Source organism: Camellia sinensis, chromosome 1, assembly GCF_055761805.1.
Source record: "Camellia sinensis isolate YWXY chromosome 1, ASM5576180v1, whole genome shotgun sequence".
Classification (NCBI taxonomy): Eukaryota; Viridiplantae; Streptophyta; class Magnoliopsida; order Ericales; family Theaceae; genus Camellia; species Camellia sinensis.
Genome location: NC_138961.1, coordinates 126,503,267 through 126,528,066, shown reverse-complemented (window position 1 = coordinate 126,528,066; position 24,800 = coordinate 126,503,267). Strand labels below are relative to the sequence as shown.

Below are 24,800 nucleotides of genomic sequence, written 5' to 3'. Positions count from 1 at the left end.
AGATAATGTGCTAAAATAGCATGCGTTATTTTAGCACATGCCAAACAACTCCTTAGTATCATTTAAGGGGTTGTTTGGCAATAGCTTTGTGGCTAAAAAAGCTCAAAAAAATAAAATAGACTAAATAAGTTAATAAGATAAAATGCCATATATAAATTATAATCATTTTACTTTTTCTCTTACAAAAATCAAAAAAGCCAAAAAAGTCATATCAAACAAACTTTTAGTTCCAAACTAAAATAGTCAAAAAGTTAAAAAAATCAACTAAAAAAGTCAATTGCCAAACGACAACTTAATGGATTATTAAAAAAAAACCCTTCAACAAAAGGCATAATTAATATGAAAAATTCCAAACATACAAAAAATTTAACAATAATGATGTGACAATATCATTATTATAAATAAATCCATCTTTAATGATGTTTTGTTTTGAAATAAAAGGTCCCCAATGAATCATATTATTATGTATGAATTGTTTATTTTTATAACATTGCTAATATTTGACTAGGGAAATTAGGGTCCAGTAACTGTTTATTTGCACATAATATTTCTTATACGATGGAGTATTGAATATTTCTTTCACTCTGTCTCTTTCTCCTTCTCTCTCTCTTTCTGTCTCAGAGTGTCTCCATGTTTGGGGGAAAAATTCTCTTGGCAGGGTACACAACCCTTGTTGTTGCTCTTGTCCTGTTTACTGTAAATTGCTATGCTAGGGAGAGTCACGACCACTGTGACCCTTCTTCGTGTGGAAATAATGATAACATCACCTATCCCTTTAGATTGAAAGGCGATCCAAAAAACTGCGGAGACAAGAGGTATGAATTGGAGTGCGTGAATGATCGCACAGTATTACACTTATTCTCTGGAAAATACTACGTGGAGGAGATCAACTACGACAACCATACAATCAGAGTTGTGGATGTGGGCATACACAAGGACGATTGCTCTCTTCCTCTTCACTCTTTGACCTATCACGACACCTTTCAATATCCATATCGTTTGGCGTACGCATATGATAGACCTCTAGTAGTAGTGTTCATGAATTGTGAGAACCCAGTGAAGTCTTCCCTCTACATAGAAAATAGTTGTAGCAAAGGAGCAGGAAATTCTTCGGGGTCTGTAAAAGGGCAATATTTGTACGTTGTGGTGGGTGAGTTGAAGGTGTCAGATGTGGCGGATTTGTGTACGGTGGAGATGATGGTTCCGATTGCACAGCCGCCGTTGTTGATGAGTGGTGAAAATGGTGGGAACATTTCCATTTCCTTCTTGGACGTCCACAATGCCATGGCTTATGGATTTGAGCTTTACTACTACAACTACAACGGTTTCTGTCCACCGAATTGGTCGTTCTTCCATTGTGCGTAAGATTTTTTTCTTCTTAATACTTTAAATCCTGAATTCTAATTCACTCTCTTCATTCGCTAACAATATGATCAAATAAAAATATTCCTTTTTCTTTTTTTTCTTTTTCTTTTTTTTTTTTCATTGTAAAAGAGGAAAATATTTCTCTAAATAGGTCCTTTCTCTAAATAGCTTGAGGACCATCATCTTTCATATAACGTAAAATCTAACAACCCAGGATTAAGGCTGTGTAAAATACCGCCCAATCTGCTAAAACCGCACCGATCTGCATCAATCCGTACCGCTCTAACCGCTAACCGTGGTTTAAACGTTAAAATTTATAATCTGCCAACCGAACCGCTCCGCTCCGCTAAAGTTGATACATATATATTTTTTAACTTTCAATGAAATATCAATGTAAAAATGAGTGTGAAAAAGATTTAAAATATGAGATTTATTACAAATTAGTGGTTATATATATGAAACATATTATGTAATATTACTTTGTGTTATATATCTAAAAAATATTATACAAATTAGTATTATATATTATGCAAATGTATGATAATTAGTTAGAATATTCTTCAATCCGCCAATCCGCCAAAAACCACCCAAACCGCAATTTGTCAATCCGCCAATCCGCTAACCCGCCATTCGATTTGTAATTTTACTCTCAAACCGCCCGAACCGCACCGCGCACACCCTTACCCAGGATCACCATATTTGCAAATAGCATAGTCAATGTGAAGAAAAATTAAAGTTGACTTTGGATAGATACAGATCAAGTTAATTTAAGCAATCTAACTTGTAAAAATAAAATTAAAAAAATGCCCTTGATTTAAAATTATCGACACCGTTACATCCACCGAATTTATTTAGCCTGAATTCAGACTAAATAAATTCAGTGGACGAATCATTAATCTAAAATTATATGTAGATCAAATTATAAAGTTTACTATTAAGAAATTGTGTTACCATCTAAAAATAAAAAAGACGTTTTTTGGCCCTCAATTTTAAAATTTTAGCATTCAATTTGAATTTCACTTTTTTAGAATAGAAAATTTTAATTGTTTGGAAACATCAATTTTCAATTTTGTCATTTTGCAGGCCTCAATTTGAAATTTTTAGTCTTAGACATTAAATAAGGCATCATTTTACTTTGAAAAATAATATTCAAGTTTATTTTTTAAATCCACTTTTTAAACATGTGTTAAGATAATGATTAGTTAATATCAATCAATCGTCTAGAAAGTGAACCATGTTCTTTTACTTTTTGGATTAGCTTTCTATTGTTGGCTAAAATGTTGGCTTATTTTTCCTACGAAGGAAAATATCATAAATGCGAGCGTACCAGCAAGGATTGAAAAATCCTTACAGATTAAATTCAAGCCAATTATCAAGCGATTGTGTTGACGGTTCTTTTGCCTCAACGAAGAGGACTTCAAGATTGCCAAGTGTAAAGAAAAGAAAAATTAAAAGAAGAATGGGGAACGGAGAAAGATGATTGAGTGAACAATCAAAGTACTCCTATGCTTCGAAATAGAAATGCTGAAAATAAATGCTTCGAAATATAAATCTATGTTAAACTACTCCTAAGATAAGGAAAATAACAAGAAATATTGAAATCAAGTGTCTTTGATTATGAATTCTGGATCTTTTACAATGTAGCCATTAATGGCTATTTATAGAAGAAAAAGTACAGCAATAACTACTTAGTAACTACCCATTTCTTCCATCTTCATTCTTGTCTTGCCATGTGTCATTCCACTCATCCACTTTGTCCTCCCACTCATCCACTTTGTCCTTCATATTCTCCATTATCTCTATAACTTCTTTTAACTTCCAAATGGATAAGAGGATGCCACGTGTCCTGCAATTATATAAATAATAGAAAATTGCAGATTTATGGTGTTAACATTACCCCCCGCGGCCCTTAAAAATGATGTTTATTTGAATTTTTGAAGGGCCGAATCAAGCACATGACTAACCTAAGCAGCAAAGTGCTTCGAATGATGTAACAACACCAATAAAGTGCTTCGAATGAGTATGAAATTATGACAAGATGACTCGAATTATTACTAGTAACAAGCTTCGAAAGTGATATAAAGGACCAAAATCATTCTTCGAAGGTCGATGGAACCGACCAAAGACGAATTATATCCTCAAAAATACTCGACAAAGCTTCGAAGGTTCACAACCACCATTATTATTTCTTCGAAGCTGTTGTTGATACAAGATAGAGTGCTTCGAAGCTTACAAAATTATGGCAAAACGGCTTTCGAAGCAACTTATGGCAAAACGGCTTTCGAAGCTGTTTTTGGCCAACATTATGGTTATTCAAAACTTATATGTTCTGGTTCACACATAATTAATGAAAATATTAATTTTGTGCTTCGAACCAATTATTAATTCTTCGAAGACATCAAAACTGTTGTTCTTCGAGCCAACTTATGATGCCAAAAATAGGCATTATTCGACAACTAATTAATTGTCATTTTAAATACTCGACAAAGTTTCGAAGGTTCACAACCACCATTATTATTTCTTCGAAGCTGTTGTTGATACAAGATAGAGTGCTTCGAAGCTTACAAAATTATGGCAAAACGGCTTTCGAAGCAACTTATGGCAAAACGGCTTTCGAAGCTGTTTTTGGCCAACATTGTGGTTTATTCAAAACTTATATGTTCTGGTTCACACATAATTAATAGAAATATTAATTTTGTGTTTCGAACCAATTATTAATTCTTCGAAGACACCAAAACTGTTGTTCTTCGAGCCAACTTATGATGCCAAAAACAGGCATTATTCGACAACTAATTAATTGTCATTTCACATATATTTGAAGAGATGTACATATTTCGAAAGTTTTCAAAGTTTTATACAGTTTCGAAGGTGAAGTAATCAACCTTCGAAACAACTCTTGATGTTTCGAATGTATCTTCAAAGCTTTATACAGCTTCGAATGTGAAGTAATCAAGCTTCGAAACAACTCTTGATGCTTCGAATGTATCTTTGATGCTTTGATTGTGTACATACAAACAACTGGCCATCAATTTGAAAAGATAAGCCATTCTCAACCACTTATTTAAATGTATAGGCTTTTTCTAGCCAAGTTCATGCATTTTAAATGGTCATCCCTTGTTCTTAGTGCTTCGAACTCATAAGAACAATTTGTTAATTTTATTAACCACATCATCAGAATTATATTTTGATGTGAACCACAAATCCAAAAAGGATTTTGAACACCAAAAGTCATGGTATAGTGTGACCATGAAAATTCATACTTTTTAACATTTTGAAAAATGTCAAAAAATTTGAATTCATGAACAGTGGCTTGTTCATTGTTCTTGACCATGTTTGTTTTAAAAACATGACTTTTGCCGAATAGGTTTTCATAATTATTTGGCAAAATGGGTTGTTTTTCCATGTTAGCCATTAATGGCTTATGAAAATCACCCATAGATATATTATTTTCATGACTTGACTCTCTAAAATTTGGTTTTTGGACCCCCCGAGTCATACATGGAACATCATTCTTAGCCAAATTTGGTTCAAGAACATGCTCTTTCGTTGTGTTAATTTCATAATTTGGCTCTTTAAAAACGGATTCTTGAACCCCCCGAGCCATTGATGAAATCAACTCTTTGCTTTTGCTATTTTTAACCATGGAAAAATTCTGAAAAAATTCACCAATTCCGGCCATTAAGGCCTCAGTTAAAGACTTGGTAGTGAGAGTTGATAACTCATCATTCCATTGGCGAATTTCCATATCAAGTTGATGAATTTCTCCAATTAAATGGTGTCTTTGTTCTTCCACCAAATAATATTGTAAGGGATGAAAATTTATTTCATCAAGAAAATGAATCTCTTCTTGAAGATCCAAAATTTCTTGTTTACGCCAATAAATTTCATCTAGACTATTTGAAATGGACAAATCCAATTCATTTTCCATTTATTACACTTGACGTCCCACTGGGCGTGCCAAAAAATGTTGGCTAAAATGTTGGCTTATTTTTCCTACGAAGGAAAATATCATAAATGCGAGCGTACCAGCAAGGATTGAAAAATCCTTACAGATTAAATTCAAGCCAATTATCAAGCGATTGTGTTGACGGTTCTTTTGCCTCAACGAAGAGGACTTCAAGATTGCCAAGTGTAAAGAAAAGAAAAATTAAAAGAAGAATGGGGAACGGAGAAAGATGATTGAGTGAACAATCAAAGTACTCCTATGCTTCGAAAAGAAAGTGCATAAAATGCTTCGAAATAGAAATGCTGAAAATAAATGCTTCGAAATATAAATCTATGTTAAACTACTCCTAAGATAAGGAAAATAACAAGAAATATTGAAATCAAGTGTCTTTGATTATGAATTCTGGATCTTTTACAATGTAGCCATTAATGGCTATTTATAGAAGAAAAAGTACAGCAATAACTACTTAGTAACTACCCATTTCTTCCATCTTCATTCTTGTCTTGCCATGTGTCATTCCACTCATCCACTTTGTCCTCCCACTCATCCACTTTGTCCTTCATATTCTCCATTATCTCTATAACTTCTTTTAACTTCCAAATGGATAAGAGGATGCCACGTGTCCTGCAATTATATAAATAATAAAAAATTGCAGATTTATGGTGTTAACATCTATTTTGCGATTTTTAGCCTCAAGTGAAAACTTTAATATTTGGAAAAAGTGAAATTTTACTGTTTTGGGTAATGATGAGTACAGTGAATATTCATTAATTAATTAATTTATTTTTTATTCGCAAACAAAAGATCTCAAAGAGAGAATTCCAAAAATTCAACTTCATAAAAAACGAAGATATATGTTAAAGTTATGTTTTGGTTTTAGAAAATTGAATCCGCGTTTTATAAAATTGAGTTTTTTTATTTTTTTGTTTTTAGTGAATTTTTTAAATATTTTATCTATTTTTTTTATTTTTTAAATATAACTAATCTAAATATTCTTAAAAATTTTAGTATTTGTGATTTTTTTTTAAAATAAAAAATTTACCAAACACAGGAGTACATTTTTGTATTTTATTGTATTTAATAAATTTTTTTAAAGATTTTTATATAATTTTTTTACTTTTTAAGTATATTAAGATTAAGTGGATCTAAATTTTTTTTTAAAATGATTGAAATATTTAAAAAATTATTAAAAATACAAAGATAGGAATTGAAAACGCAAAAAAAAATATTTGTAAAAACTCAAAACCAAGTATAAAAAAATTCTAAGTTGTTAAACAATTCAAAAACTAAAAACAGTGCTATATTTATGCTGGGAAATGCTATGGCAGCATATGCAGCTCCGACAAAATATGTAATTTTATTACAAAATTTTATAATAATAAGTATAAAATGTGTAATCTCGTTATAAATTAGCGTAACAAAAAATGTCGTAATCAAATTATAAATTTTTGCAACATCAATTATAAAATTTTAGATATTTTGTTATGTCAATTTGTAACGAGATTGTACATTTTCTAATTTATATTATAAAATTTTATAATAAAATTATATATTGTTATAATAAAATACATATGATATGTCCCTAAAGAGATACACACATAGGATTTCTCATCTATGTTACATTATTGTATAAGAGTATTTTTATATGAATCTAGCCCCCTCACTATTAGAGGACAGGAATTAGAAAACCTGTTTTTGTCCAAACAAAAAATCCTTTATTTAGTTTAAAAAAAAAAAAAAAACTGGCTTTTGCAAAGCATGTGGCAAAAGCATGTGGTTTTTCCATGATTCTTTAATTTTTTTCTATTTAAACTTTGATGTGTTAAATTACTCTTAATCTCAGCCATTCATCGAACCTGCTTATAACTTGTCTAACACAGGAATTTTTTTGCAAAGCTTGTGGCATTCTCTCATTTTTTATTTCAACTTAAGTTGTTTTTTTATTAATAGATGTGGACAAAAACTTAAAAGTAAAAAGAAAAAGCAAGAAAAATGAAAAAAAAAATCAGGTTATATTTTATTTTCTCTCACCTCTTTCTATTTTGTTTTTAAATTCCTAACCAAATTTATAATTTAAATACAATATTAATGTGAATCAAAATTTTACCTTAACGATACCAAATAACCGTCAACCCTTAATAACCATCTTAACCATCCATCTCAGTACCAGCATACACTTAAACTAAACTGTATTAGTCCCTCCCTTTCCTTCCCCTTACCCACAACCCTCCTTCCATTTCCCTTCCTCCACAGCCACATATTATCCATCACATTTGCATATAATAAGTCGATATTTAAGAGTTGTATACAATTTAATGTACTGATTCAATTTATTCCTTTTCTAAGATCTTCCCATTCCCCCACTGCCATCTACTACACATCTCAACTCATATTTGCATACACTTATACAGCGTTTGGTTGGGAGATTTTGAGATGAATTTGAAAAGAGAAAGGAAAAATATAGGTGAAATTTAAATAAAATATACTTACATTTCACCTAATTTTACACACTTTTTCTCTTTTCTTCTCTAAATTCCCCAATCAAACACAGCGTCAGTGCACCAATAAACCGATATGTAAGAGTTGTAAATTGTATATTGTGCTGATTCAACTTATTCCTCTTCTAAGATCTTCATATTCAAATCAGAGATAGTTTATCGATATCTTGCAACTCAACATGGATTCCACATTCTGAATTAAAACAAACTATGCTCCAAATCCACGTAATAGAGAACTATTTCTACAATCAAAACTAGGGGCGAAGGTGGGGAATGATAGGGGAGGCATTGGTGGTGGCAAGAAAGGTAGGGAAATGGAAGAGATACTGGGTATGGCAAAGGCGGTGGGAGACGGTGGGGATAGTTTGTGTTGTCTCTCCTAGTGTGAGATCATTTTGAGAGCAATAAAGGAGGTGATGGTGGATATTTATATCTAGGGAAAGGCTACAGTGTGCAACCCCTTCAAGAGTGCAGACTATACGTATTCTATTATAAATTGACATAGTTTTGTTATAAAATTTTGTAACATCAATCATAAAATGTGCAACTTCACCATAAATAATATAACAAAATATTCACAATTTTATAGTTGATATTACAGAAATTTGTGGTTTGATTACGATATTTTTGTTATGTCAATTTGTGGCTAGATTAAACATTCTAAGATTGATGTTACGAAATTTTTTAATAAAGTTATGTTAATTTGTGGTAAGGTGCACATGACACCATTGGATTTTTCCTATAATCTATACAATATATCTTAAGCAACAGCCTTAGTGGTATCCTGAAGCCTTTTCTTCTTCTCATACTACATGACTGATTTTTCTATTTTAAAACAAAAAGATTATTCAAAGAGATGGGCAAAGAATAAACCCAAGACCTTATTTTTAACAAAAAAGATTCTTACCACTTAGGCAACATTTGTCTTCTAATATTAGTTTGTTATCATTTATTTTTATTCTTATTTGAATTACATATGCATTTCGTGTGGCGCCCGCTAGTTATATTAGTGAACAAATCACTTTGTTTCTTGAAGTTTCTTATCTCCTTTTGTCAAGTGGCTATTTTTCCAATTAAAAAAAAAATAGATAAAAGGAGGAAGTGAGACTTGAACCCTTAGACCTAATGTTTGATGAAGAAGATTCTTACCAATTGACTAACACACAACACATAATAAGTAATTTATTTTTATTTTATTTATTTGAATTGCGCAAGCATTACATGTGCCAACTTTTAGTATAATATATAGGTAATTCTATTTCCACATACTAAACCCTTTCATTACACATCTCTTTACAAGGCACACAATTAATGATTTTCAAATATCAAATTTTGCTCAGTAGACATCCTTTCTTGTTAAAAAATACCTCTAACTCCTTTAAACCCAACCTAACCCTAGCTACCACTCGCTACCACCATGAACCACGACGAACTCTGGCCACCATCGCGAGCCTCCTATCTCACATCCACTGCTACTAACATCTCTGGCGGCCCTCCTCAACCGTTCCCAACGACCCTCTTTGCACCTCCGCTCCTACCAAATCCTCTTCGATACCCTTCCTACGACCCTTCCTTCTTGTAACTCCTTCACCTGCAACACACCAATCCTATCCACACTTTAGCGACCACGATATAGAGAGATTCTCAAAGAGAGAGATTGCACGACTAGGGTTTTGAAATAAAGAGTGATAGCCAGCAACTAGCGTTTCATAGTGAGAGAAGTTGCGACTATGATTTTGACAGGATGAAGAGTGGTGGTTACGAGGGTACCACAGAGGGGCTACGGAGTTTGCAATGGTAGGAAACTCATGGCAATGGGGATTTCAAGGAGGCAAAGTTGCAGCAATGGTGGTTCGTGGTGGCGGCGGCTAGGGTTAGGTTTAGAAGGAAGTTAGGATTTTGGTAAAGATAAGGACATTTTGGTAATTTTATCTTAGGACAAAATTATAATAAAATAAAATATCATTAAATGTGTGAACAAAGAAAGAATGAGATGTGAAAATAGAAGCATCCGTAATATATGCATACTGTATATGTTTGTGGTGAATAAATTGACAAAATCATCCTTCTTTGTTATTGCCTTTAAATCAAGATAGATGGATAGTTTGAATTGGACCAATTTAAAAGTTTTTAAGATTCAAACTGTAATTTGAATAAATGAAAACCATGGTGTCTTATTTGTAACAATAATCAAAGTTTGGGGTGTATTTTATAATTTGTCAATAATTTTCAAATTCCACCCTGTTTCATTATTATAATATGTGGGGCATGATGTTTAATTCATTATTTTTTAAAAATGTCCTAAAGTAATTGTTGAAATTAGAATTTAGCAAAATCTCTTAAAAAAATCATCTCTATTTCAAATTGTATTATTGCAAAATTCTCTCGTAAGATTCGTAAAAAAATTTCTGTTTACATCTTTCTTAATACAACTTACAAAATAATATTTATATTTGTTATTTTATAAGAAAATATAATATACGATAATTCCACCATTTAAAAAAACTTTCCAAGATAAAACATTTAGCTATATAACATGTTAAAATTAATTTTAACATTAAGGGTAAATTACACTTACCTCCCTTGATGTTTGATAAAAATAAAGTCTCATAATTTTAATATAATTACAATGACTCCTTTTAATAAGGTTAAATGAACCAAAACTAATACAATAGTGCAAAAATATAAAAATAAATAACTTAAAATATATATTTTTATGTAAAATAGAAGACAATATTTTTTTTTTCATTCATATAACTAACAAATTATTAATAAAAATGAAATTAAGTGTTATATAAATTAAATTTTTCTAAAAAAAAACTCAATATAATTTATTAAAATTATGAAATTTATTATATTTTCTTTAAATTTGACGAGAGATCGGTTAATTTACCCTAACATTAATTATTAAAGATGTTTTAAGATACATATGACTGCCAGGAGTAATGGTTTTTGTTGGCTGACAATTTTTTTTTCCCTTTAAAATAATGCAGGCCTCATGTGGTGGATCGCTTTATGTAAGTATTCTTCCTTCATCCATTCATATCAGAAACGTTCTTAGCTCTTAGCTAGGGTTTGGTTTACTTAAATGAATTGGAATATAATGATGATTTTATTAAAATAATTATTGATATGTTTGAGTTGAATAAAATAATAATGAAAAATATTACAAATAGAATCATTTTATATCATTTTAAAGGAATTGTCATTTCATAAAAAACCTTGGGAAAATTACTTATCACTAGACACATAAAAAAAAGAAATTACACAAATAAATATGGAGGGGTGCAACTTTTCATTTGTACCTCATCACAAATTCACTTGCACCCTCCCCCCCCCAAAAAAAAAACACTTAAGTAATCCCATTTCATACAATTCTCTCTCATCCCAATGAACCACGTAGAGTATTAGTTTTTTTTAGGAAAAATTACAACAGTACCGCTACATCCACTAAATTTTCCTCTGCCCAAATTACCCAATGAGTATCTTACATGTAGGATATTCATTTTTACCGGTTGATTTATTCAAGCAATTTTAACAGAGGAAAATTTAGTAGATCAAACATTTTTGAAATTATAAACACTTCATAAGATTTACTTAAAGTATAGAATATTCCTACAGTTTTGAAATTACAAATACCTCATTATCAGAATTTTTATTTAACATAAATAATAGAATAAATAAATTTCTAACTACTCTCCTATACAATAATAAAATTACTGAAATCGTTAATTGAAATATATTTTTTTTCATTAAAAATTATGAATTGACTTAATGATTTATTAATAAAAAGAGCCACTCATTATGAATTAGAATTTGAAAGAGTGGAATGTAATTTTCAAATCCACAGAAAACAATTCGTATTTTAAGCAAATCTCAGAAAGCGTTAACCTATTATTTTTTTTCCCACCATAACCAACCTTTAAGACAAAGCTCTTTATTCAAATACCAAACCAAGCCTTAAGTCCCATCAAATCGGGTCGGCTACATGAATCTTTCTTCTCTACTCGACTCTATTAAAGGCCATTTGGTTAGCCAAACCAAGGAGATTCATATCTCTATTTACTATACTAGTCCATGTCAATCTAGGTTTGCCCTTCTCCTAACACTTCCCTCTACCGTCACTGTATCGCACCTCTTCATTACTGCCTCTGTTGGTCTCCATTGTATATGACTGAACCATCTTAATTTATTCTCTCTCAGCTTATCTTCTGTCACTGCTACTCCTACTCATTCATGAATATACTTATTCCTAATTTTGTATTTTCTAGTCTTGCCACACAGCCACCTTAGCATACTTATCTCAGGCACACTCATCTTATCTACACGTTGTTTCTTAGTTTCCCAACATTTTATCACATACAACATTGCTGGTCTAATAGTCGTTTTATAGAACTTTCCTTCTAATCTAGTGGGTACTTGTTTATCGCACAATACCCCAGACGCACTCCTCTACTTAAGCCACCTCGCCTTAATTTGATGGACTACATCTACTCCAATCTCCCCAGACGTTTTGGTAATTGATTATAAATAATGAAAAGGTTCACTCTTAGGTAGTTCTTGGTTCTCAATCTTCACTTCTCATCTGTTTCCATTGTTACTATTACTAAAATTACATTCCATGTACTCTGTTTTAGTTCTGCTTATCCTAAATACTTTAGATTCAAGTCCTTCTCTCCATGTGTTCAACTTAGTGTTAACTCATTTTCTAGTCTCATCCACTAACATGATATCATTTGCAAAAAGCATACACCATGGCACATCATTCTGAATGTTTTTTGTCAACTCATTCATAACTAAAGTAAAAAGATAAAGACTTAAGGTTGATCCTTGGTGTAACCCCACAGTGATTGAAAATTTTAACCAACGATCTAATAGTAGTTTCTACACCTTCATACATGTCCGTAATCACATCAATGTGGCCTTTTGTCGCCCCTTTCTTCTCTAACAGCCACTGGATTATATCCCGAAGCACCCTATCATATGCTTTCTCAAGATCAATAAAAACCATATGAATATCTCTTTTCTTCTTTTTATACTTCTCTATTACTCTTCTCAAAAGATAGATCACTTCCATTGCTGACCTATCGGGTATAAATCTAAATTGATTCTCTAACATGTCTGTTATATTTCGCAATTGGCATTCTATCAATCTCCCACACTTTCATTATATGACATATCAACTTAATTCCTCTGTAGTTATTGTAATTCTAGATATCTCCTTTATTCTTATAGATTGGCACTAAAATACTCATCATCCACTCCACTAGCATTTTCCTAGTCAACAAAATATTACTAAATAACATAGTCAACCAAGCAACCCCCTTCTTACCCAAATATTTCCAAACTTCAATAGGGATATCATCGAGTCCTAGAGCTTTATTCGATTTCATCTTCTTAAGTACAATCTTCACTTCAAAATTCCTAATCCTGTGATAGAATATAGTCTTGATTTTCCTTATTACTGATTACTTCCTCCCCTTTTGACCTCCTCCATGTTCCTCATTTAACAACTTCTCAACATAGTTCTTCCACATCTCTTTAATCTCTTCATCCTTCACCAACATCTTAGACTTCTCACTCTTGATGTACTTACCTGATTAAAATATATTGTTTTCCTCTCTTTTATTGTAGCAAGTTTGTGTATTCTCTTTTCTCCTTACTTACTATCAAGTCTAGTTTATAGGTCATCATTGGCTTTCAATTTAGTCTCTCTCACTACTTTTTAGATCTTCTTATTAGCCAATCTATAGCTCTGAAGATTTTATTCAGTTCTATCTTTTTGTCACTTTTTAAAGCACTTTTTTTCGTCTTTACTACCTCTTGAACCTCATCCCTCCACCATAAAGTTTCCTTAGAGTTGGGTCCCTTTGTTTTTGACTCTCCAAGGACTTCCCTTGAGATTCTCCTCATATAATTGGCCAGCGAGTTCCACATAGTGTTAGCATCATCTTTCAAATCCCAAGTACCTTCTTCATCCATTCTATTCTTAAATATTTATAATTTATCCCCTTTAGATCCTACCATCTCATCTTACAGTGCCCACTATCCTTCATAGCTTGGTGTTTCCCTTTAAAGCATAAATCTAGTACCAAAATCCTAAGTTGGGATTAGCTCCCCTCCATATTTCATCTATCCATAGCTCTCCATATTCTTCTTGTTGGCTCTAATCCTATTGGCTATTTTGACACTTCAAAGGATAAAAATGTAATTGTCGCGTGCCAACAATGATCTGAAAAGTCCTAACAGAAGTTATAAGCCAATTTAATTTACTTGTCAGGCGATTGTGATTAGGTTTTTTTAGCCTCAATCAAGAGACTTTATAGGTTGTATTTTAGTAAGAACCAATGCAATATAACTTGAATTCGAAATAGAATGGGAGGGAGAGACTGAACAGAAAATGTAATTGATTTGAATAATGCAATTATAAAATGTTACCTTTAGTAAGGACAACTTCGAATACAAGAGTTACTTTAATCTACTTCTATGAAAAGTAAGTGCAATGCTAAATTTTAAAGATAAATGAAACGACAAAGACGTAGAGTTTGGATTTATTCTGGGGACATTTTAATCTTTGCTTTCATCTATTTATATCCTTCTTTTGGCCTGCGAAGTAGTTAAGCTGCTTTTCCTTACCGTAATCTCCTTTTTTGTAGCTATTTCTTAGGGTCACTTCTTCTCTTTATGCATGCAAAACCACTAATAACTGTTGTCTTGATAACTTCTTTCCCTTATGGCCTTCACATGTTGAATAACTGCCCTTCAGCTGCCCAAACTCACATCCGCTACTCATGTGAGTTGCTTCAAAGGTGGGTTTCGTTAATGACTTGGGCATCTGCATAATTACCCTTGCTTGCCAAGTGTCACCTTCTAACATGATGATTTAATTATGGCGCCAACATTACCCTCCACACTAGTGTAAGCAATATGGGTTACACTAGTGGTTCTAACTTCTGGTGCTTCGTTTTCTCCACGACCTCCACTTACTTAAGTTTAGCTTCCTTTATCAATGTTCTCTTCTATCATGATCTTTTGGCTTGCACTTCTGAATTTTTGTATTTAAGACCAAATAATCGTAAAGACTTAGAATCATCAACCTTTGACTATTGATCTTTGCCTAAAACATTTATCTTCAGAGGCTTCGAACTATTGCTGGTCTTGGTCAAATGTCTAACAAGGCTCAGGATGATGTAGATTTTTGCAGTGCCAATGCAATTATTCTTTCCAACTACCCAATGTCTCTAGAGTTGGGTTCGCATCTCAAGGTTGTTCATTTTGGCTCTCCTTCTCATATCCTTCAGCTAGAACATTATACTATCAAAACACAAACTGCTTCCTTTTTCCTTCTTACTTTGCAATCCTCTTCTTTGGGATGAGACGCACCCACTTCTTCTTCCTCAACCACCATTGCTACTGGTTAGGACACTTTGAGAGTCATGTTCAACACCTTTCATTCATTTCAAGATTCATCGTCATCTCTTGGAATGGGTTGATCCTTGCACTATCCCTTTTACTCGTCGAAGTAGGGTTGTATATCCCTACAAACCCTGGATTATTAGTGAAGAGAAAACAAAAGAGGACTTACCAAAGGATACTACTGAACATGTCCCAATCACACCTCTGCAAGTAGTCTTTCCTGTCTCATCCCCTATTGTTTCTCAAACCTCTACCCTAGTAATTCCTCCACATGTTGTTGATACCTTGAGCCAGACTAAACCTTTTAATTCTTCTTCACTTGATTCCCTGGTTCGAAGAACAGTAGAGAGCATCATTCTATCAGAGGTTGCTATGGTTGAGACTTCTCAATCAAAAATCTTACCAAGTTCCATACCTTCTAACAGCACTTTTGCACCATAAGCACAGAATCAAACAACAATGGAGGAGAGCATAAAACCTCAAGCTAGCAATAGTGAAGCTATGGAAATGTTAGGTTCTAAGTTAATGGCATTTGACCAAGAGCTTTAACAAATCATGACAGCTACACCTATTCCTTTGTTATTGTCTGTTGAAACTAGCCCTCTTCTACTGGCAGACTTTTTCATCAGCCATTTTATTCCTGATAATGCCCCATCCCCTCAACACTTGAGTATTAAGGTGGAATGCTTCTCAAGACTTCTCTTACTAGCTTTAAAGAATCCAATCTTCAAACGAGGGTTTAATTTATGCTACTAGTCCTTGTTTCACCATAAATTCCCTTTTGCATAATGTGCTCTTGAAGGCCATGATCTCCTTAGACTTTTATCCTCAGTTGTAAGAGTTGGCTTTGAATTCTCAACAACAACTTACACAAGACCAAACTCTTGTTAGCACTACTCAAGCTAGAGTTATTTCTCTCATATCTGAATATGCAGATGCATCTACCCAGCAAAAGGCACTTCTTATGAAGAAAAAGGCCTTAGAGGAAGAGCTAACAGAGGTCAATGTAGCATTAACCACAACCTATGGAAAAATATAGGCCTTTAGCACCAATCTAGGGCTCCTTAGGACTGATATGTATAAGGCACTTGATCTACTTCCTTCTTTTGATAGTAGGAAGATGATTGTATAGGAACAACTCAAACAATGCACTTCATTTTGAACCCAGCTATGGCCTCTATAAAAGCTTCATCTAATTAATGAAAATTTTACTTTTAGCAACTTTGGTCTTTGTTATGCTTGTTTTGTGCTTACCTTTTGTTAAGATTTGATTCTTTATCACATCAGGTTTCCCAAACAGTTGGAAAATATAATTTTAAGAATTAGCCATTGATTTTTCTTAGATGTATAAAACCATTAAGGTTCCTTAAATAATAAGTCTCATTTGGAAGTACTTTATGAATCTAAAATGGTCTTTCCCAATTAGGTGATCATTTACCAAATTTGTGATTTTTTATGCCAAGAGGTTGTATGGTTTTCCATACTAGGTCTCCCTCATCGAAGCTTTGATAATACACCCTCTTGTGATAGCATTTTGTATCCTTTTACTTTTGGATTATAATTTTGTTCAAAGCCAAAATTTTAGCATCATCAAGATCTTCTAATTTCATGCACATGTTTTGACAATAAAGATCCTTGTCAAAACAATCTTGTGCTTTAACTCTTAAAAATTTAACATTAATATCCATTGGGAGCACACCATCATGTCCATATACTAAGGCAAATGGATTAACCCCAGTGCTAGAACTTTTAGATATTCTATATGCCCACAAGACTTCTAAGAGTATATTATGACACTCTTTGGGATTGTCTTCTATCATCTTCTGAATTCCTTTTTTGATTGTCTTGTTTGATGACTAAGCTTGTCCATTAGACTGAGTGTAATTATGCTTATACCAAGTTCTTCAGCAAAAACATTCACTAAACCACACTCGAATATTGTTCCATTATCAACAGTAATAGTTTGGGGAATGCCAAACTTATACATTAGATCTTTAATGAAGCTGATTACCTTAGTTTGATCTATGGATTTATATGGCTTTGCTTTGACCCACTTCATAAAATAATCTGTGGCCACTTGAATGAAGCAATGATGCTTCAAAAATGGAGGATGAATCTTTCCAATTATATTCATTGCTCAACCTCTAAAAGGCCAAGGCTTGATCACTAAATGCATTTCATCTACTAGAACATGTCTTATTATCCCATGTTTTTGGCATGCTTGACAACCTTTGTATACTCAATACAATCTTTGAGTATACTTGGGTAGTAGTACAAATGTTTTCTTAGTAACCATCTCATTTTGACTCCTGACTGGTGAACTCCACAAATACCCTCATGAACCTCAACCATTACTATTCTAGCCTCCTTAGACCCCAAGCATTCTAGTAATAGTCCATTTGCTCCTCTTTTGTAAAGGTTGTTATCATATAAGATGAATTTTACTGACCTTAGTTTGACAGCTCCACTTGCCTCTGCATCTAGACTTGTCAAATACTCGATAACTGGATATTGCCAATCATTTTCTGGTACATCAATTGAATAAGCTTCTACTACTATCCCTCTATCTTTTAAGGACAAAAGCCTTTTTTTAAAAGAAATCTAAGATGTATCCAGTTCATGTTCATCTCGTTTCCTGTAATTTGATACTATTTGAGCCACTTCATTAGCTTGTTTGTTCATAAATCTAGGAATGTGTGATATCACCATGTCCTTGAAATGAAAACGTAAGTATAAAGCTGTGTGGGAGCCAAATAAATAGCGGAATAAAAGCGTACACTCTAGAAGACATACATTATTCAGCTCTATCCTGCACGATCAAGAGGCCGAATACAATAAATAGGCCGAGTAGCTGTTGAACTATGGAGCCGAATAAATAAGCGAATAATGAGCGAAAAGTGGGCCAGGCCCCGGGGCCCAGGAAATGAGTATAAATAAAGGAACAACGGTCGAAGAAAGGTATGTGAGAAATATTATGCTTAACTTAAAATACAAGTAATCCAGAGAGAGTAGAGACTGACTTGTCCGTCGGAGTGCTAATTCCGGCACCCCCGACCAGAGTGTTCATTTCTTTTCAGGTGTCTATTCAAGGATCACGAGCATCCCCCAGGATCAGAAGAGTATTTCCAAACCTCTCCCCCACAATTGGCACCGTTTGTGGGAATACTCAAATACATCCATGGCGGGCGTAACGGAAGACCCTCTGATAGTCACTGACGAAACCACACAAAGAGATGACCTCACCCCAACAAACATGCTTGGACCAGAGACTATCACCGCAAGACGCGCCTTGAACTTTGCATCACCCTCGACCTCAGCGCATAAGACAATGCAAGTGATCATGGAACAAGCAAAGCAAAATGAACAAAGGTTGGGGAACATGATCGCTAAGAACGAACGTCTCCGTCAGGATTTGGCTTTGGAAGTAGCGAAGTCTAAACAAGCTGTACGCCAAGATCCGGAACAACCTCTGAGGGCAGGTGGTCAACGACCTTGAGCCCGACAACAAGACACTGATAGCGACTCCGACTCATTATCCCCGGAGCCCAAAAAGAAGGGACGACTCGAAACTACCAGTTCCTCTAAAGAGAGTCCACGTATAAGGCATAAGCGAAGAATCAACAGTTCAGACGAAGAAGACCAGCACGATCCCTTTGTACGACAGATTGCAAGGGCAGTGCTACCTAAGAAATTCAAAGCACCGTCATTCACCTTGTACGACGGTAAATCAAACCCCATCGATCACATCCGCCATTACAAGCAAGCCATGACGCTGCATGCAGACGACGAGGCTCTCATGTGCAAGATATTTTCAAGCAGTTTGGGACCACTAGCTGTCAGGTAGTATTATAAACTGGAGACAGCTTCGATCAAGAGCTTCCACCAACTCCAAAAATCCTTCAGGGCAAGGTTTATCACTAATGAGGTCCAGCCAAAGCAAGCCGATTCCCTCTGAGCAATGCAGATTCAACCAGGGGAAACCCTTCATGCATATTCGGCACGGTATTGGGAGTGTTTTAATCTAGTGGACGATGCTTGCAATGACTCCATGGCCATTACAGCCTTCAAGATGGGATTACATCCCGACAGTGCCCTCCGCAGCTCTTTAACCAGACGGCTCCCCAAAACAGTCTGGTCATTGATGAAGAAAGTTGAGGAATATTGTAAAGTGGAAGATGACGCCTTGCTGGTTAAAGCCGAAAACATGACCAACAAGATGGCTCCTTCTGTAATTGCTCAGCCGTTAAATTCTCGGCCACTTCAGAGCTCTGAACCGCGGTATCGGGCTAAACGAGATAAGAGACGGGATTCTCACCGATCGAGCGACCAGTGCCCCCACCAGGCAAATGAACAACAGCAAGTCGATGGCAGGCGCACAAGGCACGCCGACAAGAAATACACAGAGTTGTCAGAGCCGATCAGCACGGTTATGTCCAAAATCCAACACCTTCCGTTCTTCAAATGGCCATCCAAGATGGTGGGACCTCCCAAAACAAGAAGACGGGATAGGCAGTGCGAGTATCACAAGGATTATGTCCATGAGACTGAGAGTTGTTACGCATTGAAGGATCACCTGGAGGAGTTGGTACAAGATGGCTGACTACAAAAGTATGTCCACAAAGGCAACTCAACCAAAGCAATAGCCTTACGACAAGATTCACCTCCACTCGGCGTGATCCACATGATATACAACCTGCCAATGTCATCCGCAGTGCATACGATTCAATCGAATCCTAACCCTCAAAATTAACCCACTCCAGCTAAACGGCCCCATGAAGCTGCGAGCATTACTTTTAATGATTCAGATTTGGCTGGAGTGGTACTCCTCCACATCGATCCCTTGGTAATCGAGCTGTGCGTAAACTGGTTCATCGTTGAATGCGTACTCATTAATCCGGGGTACACATCGGAAGTTATGTATTACAAGACATTCACCAAACTCGGCTTTTCCGAATCGGATCTCTCTCCAGCACCTTATCCATTGTTCGGCTTCAACGCCAATCCAGAATACCCGTTGGGAAAAATCACACTACCCGTTCGAGCGGGCTCTCGAACAGTGGAAGTGGAATTCTTGGTCGTCAAGCTACCATTGCCATATAATCTCATCATGGGGCGAACTTGGTTGCACACCATGCAGGCCGTGCCGAGTACCTATCATCAGCTACTACACTTCCCAATGGAACACGGCATTGAGCAAATCCGTGGCTCCCAGAAATCGGCACAAGCATGTTATCTCCTTGCTGGAAAGACGCCAAAAGAGTTGCAAGTGAATTCCATTGAGGTGCCGAATCGGGAGAGCCTCGACGATGTTGGGCGGCTCCCAAGTGAAAAGGCCACGGAATTCCTAGATCGAGTTGAAATCGACGGAAGCCTAGACAGGTTCTTCATGCTCGGCGCCTCCCTGATTCAAGCCGACAGACAACAACTAATTTCTTTCCTACTCAACAACCTTGACGTCTTTGTGTGGACTCCATACGAGATGCCGGGTATAGATTCATCCATTTCACAGCACCGTTTGAATGTTGACCCTAAATGCAATCCGATCATTCAGAAAAGCCGGCGGTCAGCCGCAGAGCACACTGCCGCCGTTGTCGAGGAGGTCGACAGGCTGCTTAACGCCGGGGCAATCAGGGAAGTGACCTACCTTACATGGCTCTCTAATATTGTAGTTGTGAAGAAGAAAAATGGGACTTGGCGAGTGTGCGTTGATTTCACGGACCTGAACAAAGCCTGCCCCAAAGATTGTTTTCCCCTACCCAGAATTGACCAACTTGTGGATGCGACGGCACGCCATCAGCGCATGAGCTTCCTTGATGCCTACAAAGGCTACCATCAAATCGCCATGCATCCGGAGGACCAAGACAAAACTGCATTCATCACCCCAAGAGGAACCTACTGCTATAAGGTTATGCCTTTTGGGCTGAAAAATGCAGGGGCAACTTACCAAAGACTGGTCACTACCATGTTCAAGGAGCAACTCGGCCAAACTATAGAAGTGTACATTGATGACATGGTGGTCAAGTCCAAAGAAGAGCAAACTCATCTAGCTGATCTGGAAGAGACATTCGACATTTTACGCAAATACAAAATGAAGCTTAACATTTCCAAATGTGCGTTTGGGATCGGCTCTGGCAAATTCTTAGGTTACATTGTCAACCACCGAGGAATCGAAGCCAACCCGAGGCAAATCACAACATTCTTGGAGCTCAGCTCCCCTTGTTCAGTGAAAGAGATTCAAAAGTTGATTGGGATGGCTGCCGCACTCAACAGGTTCATCAGTCGGTCCACAAATCGCTGCCGACAATTCTTTCATACACTATGGCAAGGCAAGGCTTTTGAATGGTCCGCTGAGTGCGAAGCCGTTTTCAACGGCCTTAAAACCTACCTCCGATCAGTGCCATTCTTGACAACTTCTTCGGCAAGTGACCCGCTCATTTTGTATCTGGCAGTTTCCGACCGAACTGTCAGCCTCATACTGTTAAAAGAAGAGCTGGGGGAGCAGCGGCCAGTGTATTATGTGAGCAAGGCAATGGTTGACGCCGAAACACGCTACCTTCCGTTGGAAAAACTCATCCTAGCCTTAGTCATGGCGGCAAGAAAACTGATGCATTACTTCCAGGGGCATAGCATTGGGGTTCTAACAGATTACCCCCTTCGATCAATACTACGTAGTGCAGAAGCATCAGGACGCATTTCAAAATGGGCTCTTGAACTCGGCTAGTACGACATTCAGTTTCTACCTAGAACCTCAATCAAGGGACAGGTGATTGCCAACTTTGTTGCCGAATTCACCGGGGGTCTTGCCGACTTCAAGCCTGATGAAATTCGACCTAAGCCGAACTGGAGAATTTATGTTGGGGACATTTGGCAATTATACTGTGATGTATCATCCAATCAACGGGGCAGTGGGGCGCGGAGTAGTAATCATGGCTCCCGATGGCGCAATAATTGAGCAGGCCATCAAGCTCGGCTTGGAAGCATCAAATAATGAAGTCGAATACGAAGCCCTTCTAACCGGTTTACGGAATGCACTTCTTTTGGGTGCTCAGTGTTTGCTTGTATTTTGCGATTCAAAACTGGTGATCAATCAACTAAAGGGGGAGTACGTGGCAAGAAATGACCGTATGGCTGCATAAATGAAAACGGCTAACTCCTTGCTGGCAAAATTTGACCACCATGAATTAAATCAGATAACACGTGATCAGAACACACATGCAGATGCCCTGGCTTGCCTAGCCTCCTCCATTAACTCAAAGATTAAGCGGACCATCGAAGTGGGTTTCATCCCAGAGCCGAGCATTGGCCCTTCGGAGGAAGTCCATGTCAATGTCATAGAATCTGGACCGAGTTAGATAGATCCCATCGCTGCATTCCTATCTTTCGAACAGCTCCCACAGGATAAGAAAGAAGCACACAAACTGCGAAACAAAGCCCTGCGATACTACTTGAACCCGCAAGGAAAGCTTTATAAAAAATCCCTTTCTAGTCCATATTTAGAATGCGTGCATCCGAACAAAGTCGAAGAGCTTCTGGCTGAAATACATGAAGGCAGTTGTGCCGCCCATTCTGGCGGGCGCTTTTTGGCTCATTGAGCCGTGACGCAGGGGTATTACTAGCCAATAATGAGAGCCGATGTCGAATGTTACGTGAAAAAGTGTGAACAGTGCGAGAAGTTCTCTTCTTTGACCCACCTGCCTGCTGAAGAGCTAAGCTCCATAACCAGTCCTTGGTCGTTCGCCCAATGGGGACTTGACATTGTCGGACCTCTGCCTCGTGCCCCGAGTAACAAGCGATTCTTGATTATCGCAACAGATTATTTTACAAAATGGGTGAAAGCCGAGGCACTAACGCACATCCAAGATACCAACGTGAAGCGTTTTGTTTGGCGAAATATCATAACACGATTTGGCATTCCAAGAGCACTTATCTCAGACAACGGCACCCAATTTGATTGTAGCGTCTACCGAGAGTTGTGCAGCAAGTATGGTATCCGGCCTTACTTTTCCAGGCCGGCTCATCCACAAAGTAATGGTCAAGCTGAAGCCTCTAACAAATCTGTCTTGGACGACATCAAGAAGAGGCTGGAAAAGGCTAAAGGCAAATGGGTCAAAGAATTGCCGAGTGTATTGTGGGCTCATCGAACTACGCCGAGGCGATCTACCGGGGAAATGCAGTTTGCTTTATGCTTTGGAACCCAGGCGATCACACCCCTGAAAATCGGCCACCCAACCCTGAAATCGCAAGTGTTTGATATGAGCCGAAACGACATGATGCTAGCTTTGGATTTGATTCTGCTCGAAGAACGAAGAAACCAAGCCCTTGCGTCCATGGCACTATACCAGCAGCAGTTTGCTAAGTTGTACAACCAACATGTTCAGTTGCGCCGCTACACACCGGGAGAGTTGGTCCTGAAGAAAGTACTTCCAGCTGCCAGGAAATCGGCTGATGGAAAATTGGGTCCTAACTGGGACGGCCCCTATCAGGTCAATTCGATCGTAGGAGTAGGGGCATATCGGCTCAAAAACATATCTGGAAGGAGTCTGCCACGGCCTTGGAATTCAACGCATTTGTGTAAATTCTATCATTGAACCCGACCTGTGGAGAATGATACTAATTTAGAACGGTTCACTATGTACACATTCCACTTTTCTAATACAAAGATTCCTGTTTATTCATTGCAAAATCCAGTTCAAAAGTGTTCCAATAAAAGCCTCTGGATTCGGAGCGCCCTTCGTGGATGTCACAATTGGCAAAGATAAGTCTTCGGATTCGGAGCCCCATTGGTGCATGACACCTCTGGGCCGATTAAGACTCCGGATTCAAAGCGCCCTTCGTGGATATAACGATTGGCCAAGATAAGGCTCCGGATTTGGAGCCCCATTGGTGCATGACATCTTTGGGCCAATTAAGACTCCGGATTCGGAACGCCCTTCGTGGATATCACGATTGGCCAAGATAAGTCTCCGGATTCAGAGCCCCATTGGTGCATGACACCTTTGGGCCGATTAAGACTCCGGATTCGGAGCGCCCTTCATAGATATCACAACTGGCCAAGATAAGTCTTCGGATTCGGAGCCCCATTGGTGCATGACACCTTTGGGCCGATTAAGACTCTGGATTTAGAGCGCCCTTCGTGGATATCACGATTGGCCAAGATAAGTCTCCGGATTCGAAGCCCCATTGGTGCATGACACCTTTGGGCCGATTAAGACTCGGGATTCGGAGCGCCCTTCGTGGATATCACGATTGACCAAGATAGTCTCCGGATTCGAAGCCCCATTGGTGCATGACATCTTTGGGCCGATTAAGACTTTGGATTCAGAGCGCCCTTTGTGGATATCATGATTGGCCAAGATAAGTCTCCGGATTCGGAGCCCCATTGGTTCATGACACCTTCGGGCCGATTAAGACTCCGGATTCGGAGCGCCCTTCGTGGATGTCACGATTGGCCGTCTTCGGATTCGAAGCCCCATTGGTGCATGACACCTTTGGGCCGATTAAGACTCGGGATTCGGAGCGCCCTTCGTGGATATCACGATTGACCAAGATAAGTCTCCGGATTTGGAGCCCCATTG

At 37.0% G+C, this 24,800-nt stretch overlaps 1 protein-coding gene across 2 annotated transcripts in view; it reads left to right on the top strand.

Moving 5' to 3' along the window:
• Positions 1–531: 531 nt before the first annotated feature.
• Positions 532–24,800, top strand: part of LOC114263369 (LEAF RUST 10 DISEASE-RESISTANCE LOCUS RECEPTOR-LIKE PROTEIN KINASE-like 2.1) — a 40,299-nt gene continuing 16,030 nt past the window's right edge. Inside the window, exons 1-2 of one of the 2 annotated variants that reach the window (XM_028203891.2) lie at positions 532–1,357; positions 10,803–10,826. In XM_028203891.2, coding sequence (XP_028059692.2) covers positions 631–1,357; positions 10,803–10,826 — 751 coding nt within the window. In that variant the 5' untranslated portion in view covers positions 532–630. The remainder of the gene's footprint in view (positions 1,358–10,802; positions 10,827–24,800) is intronic. The other variant, XM_028203887.2, reaches the window with a different exon arrangement.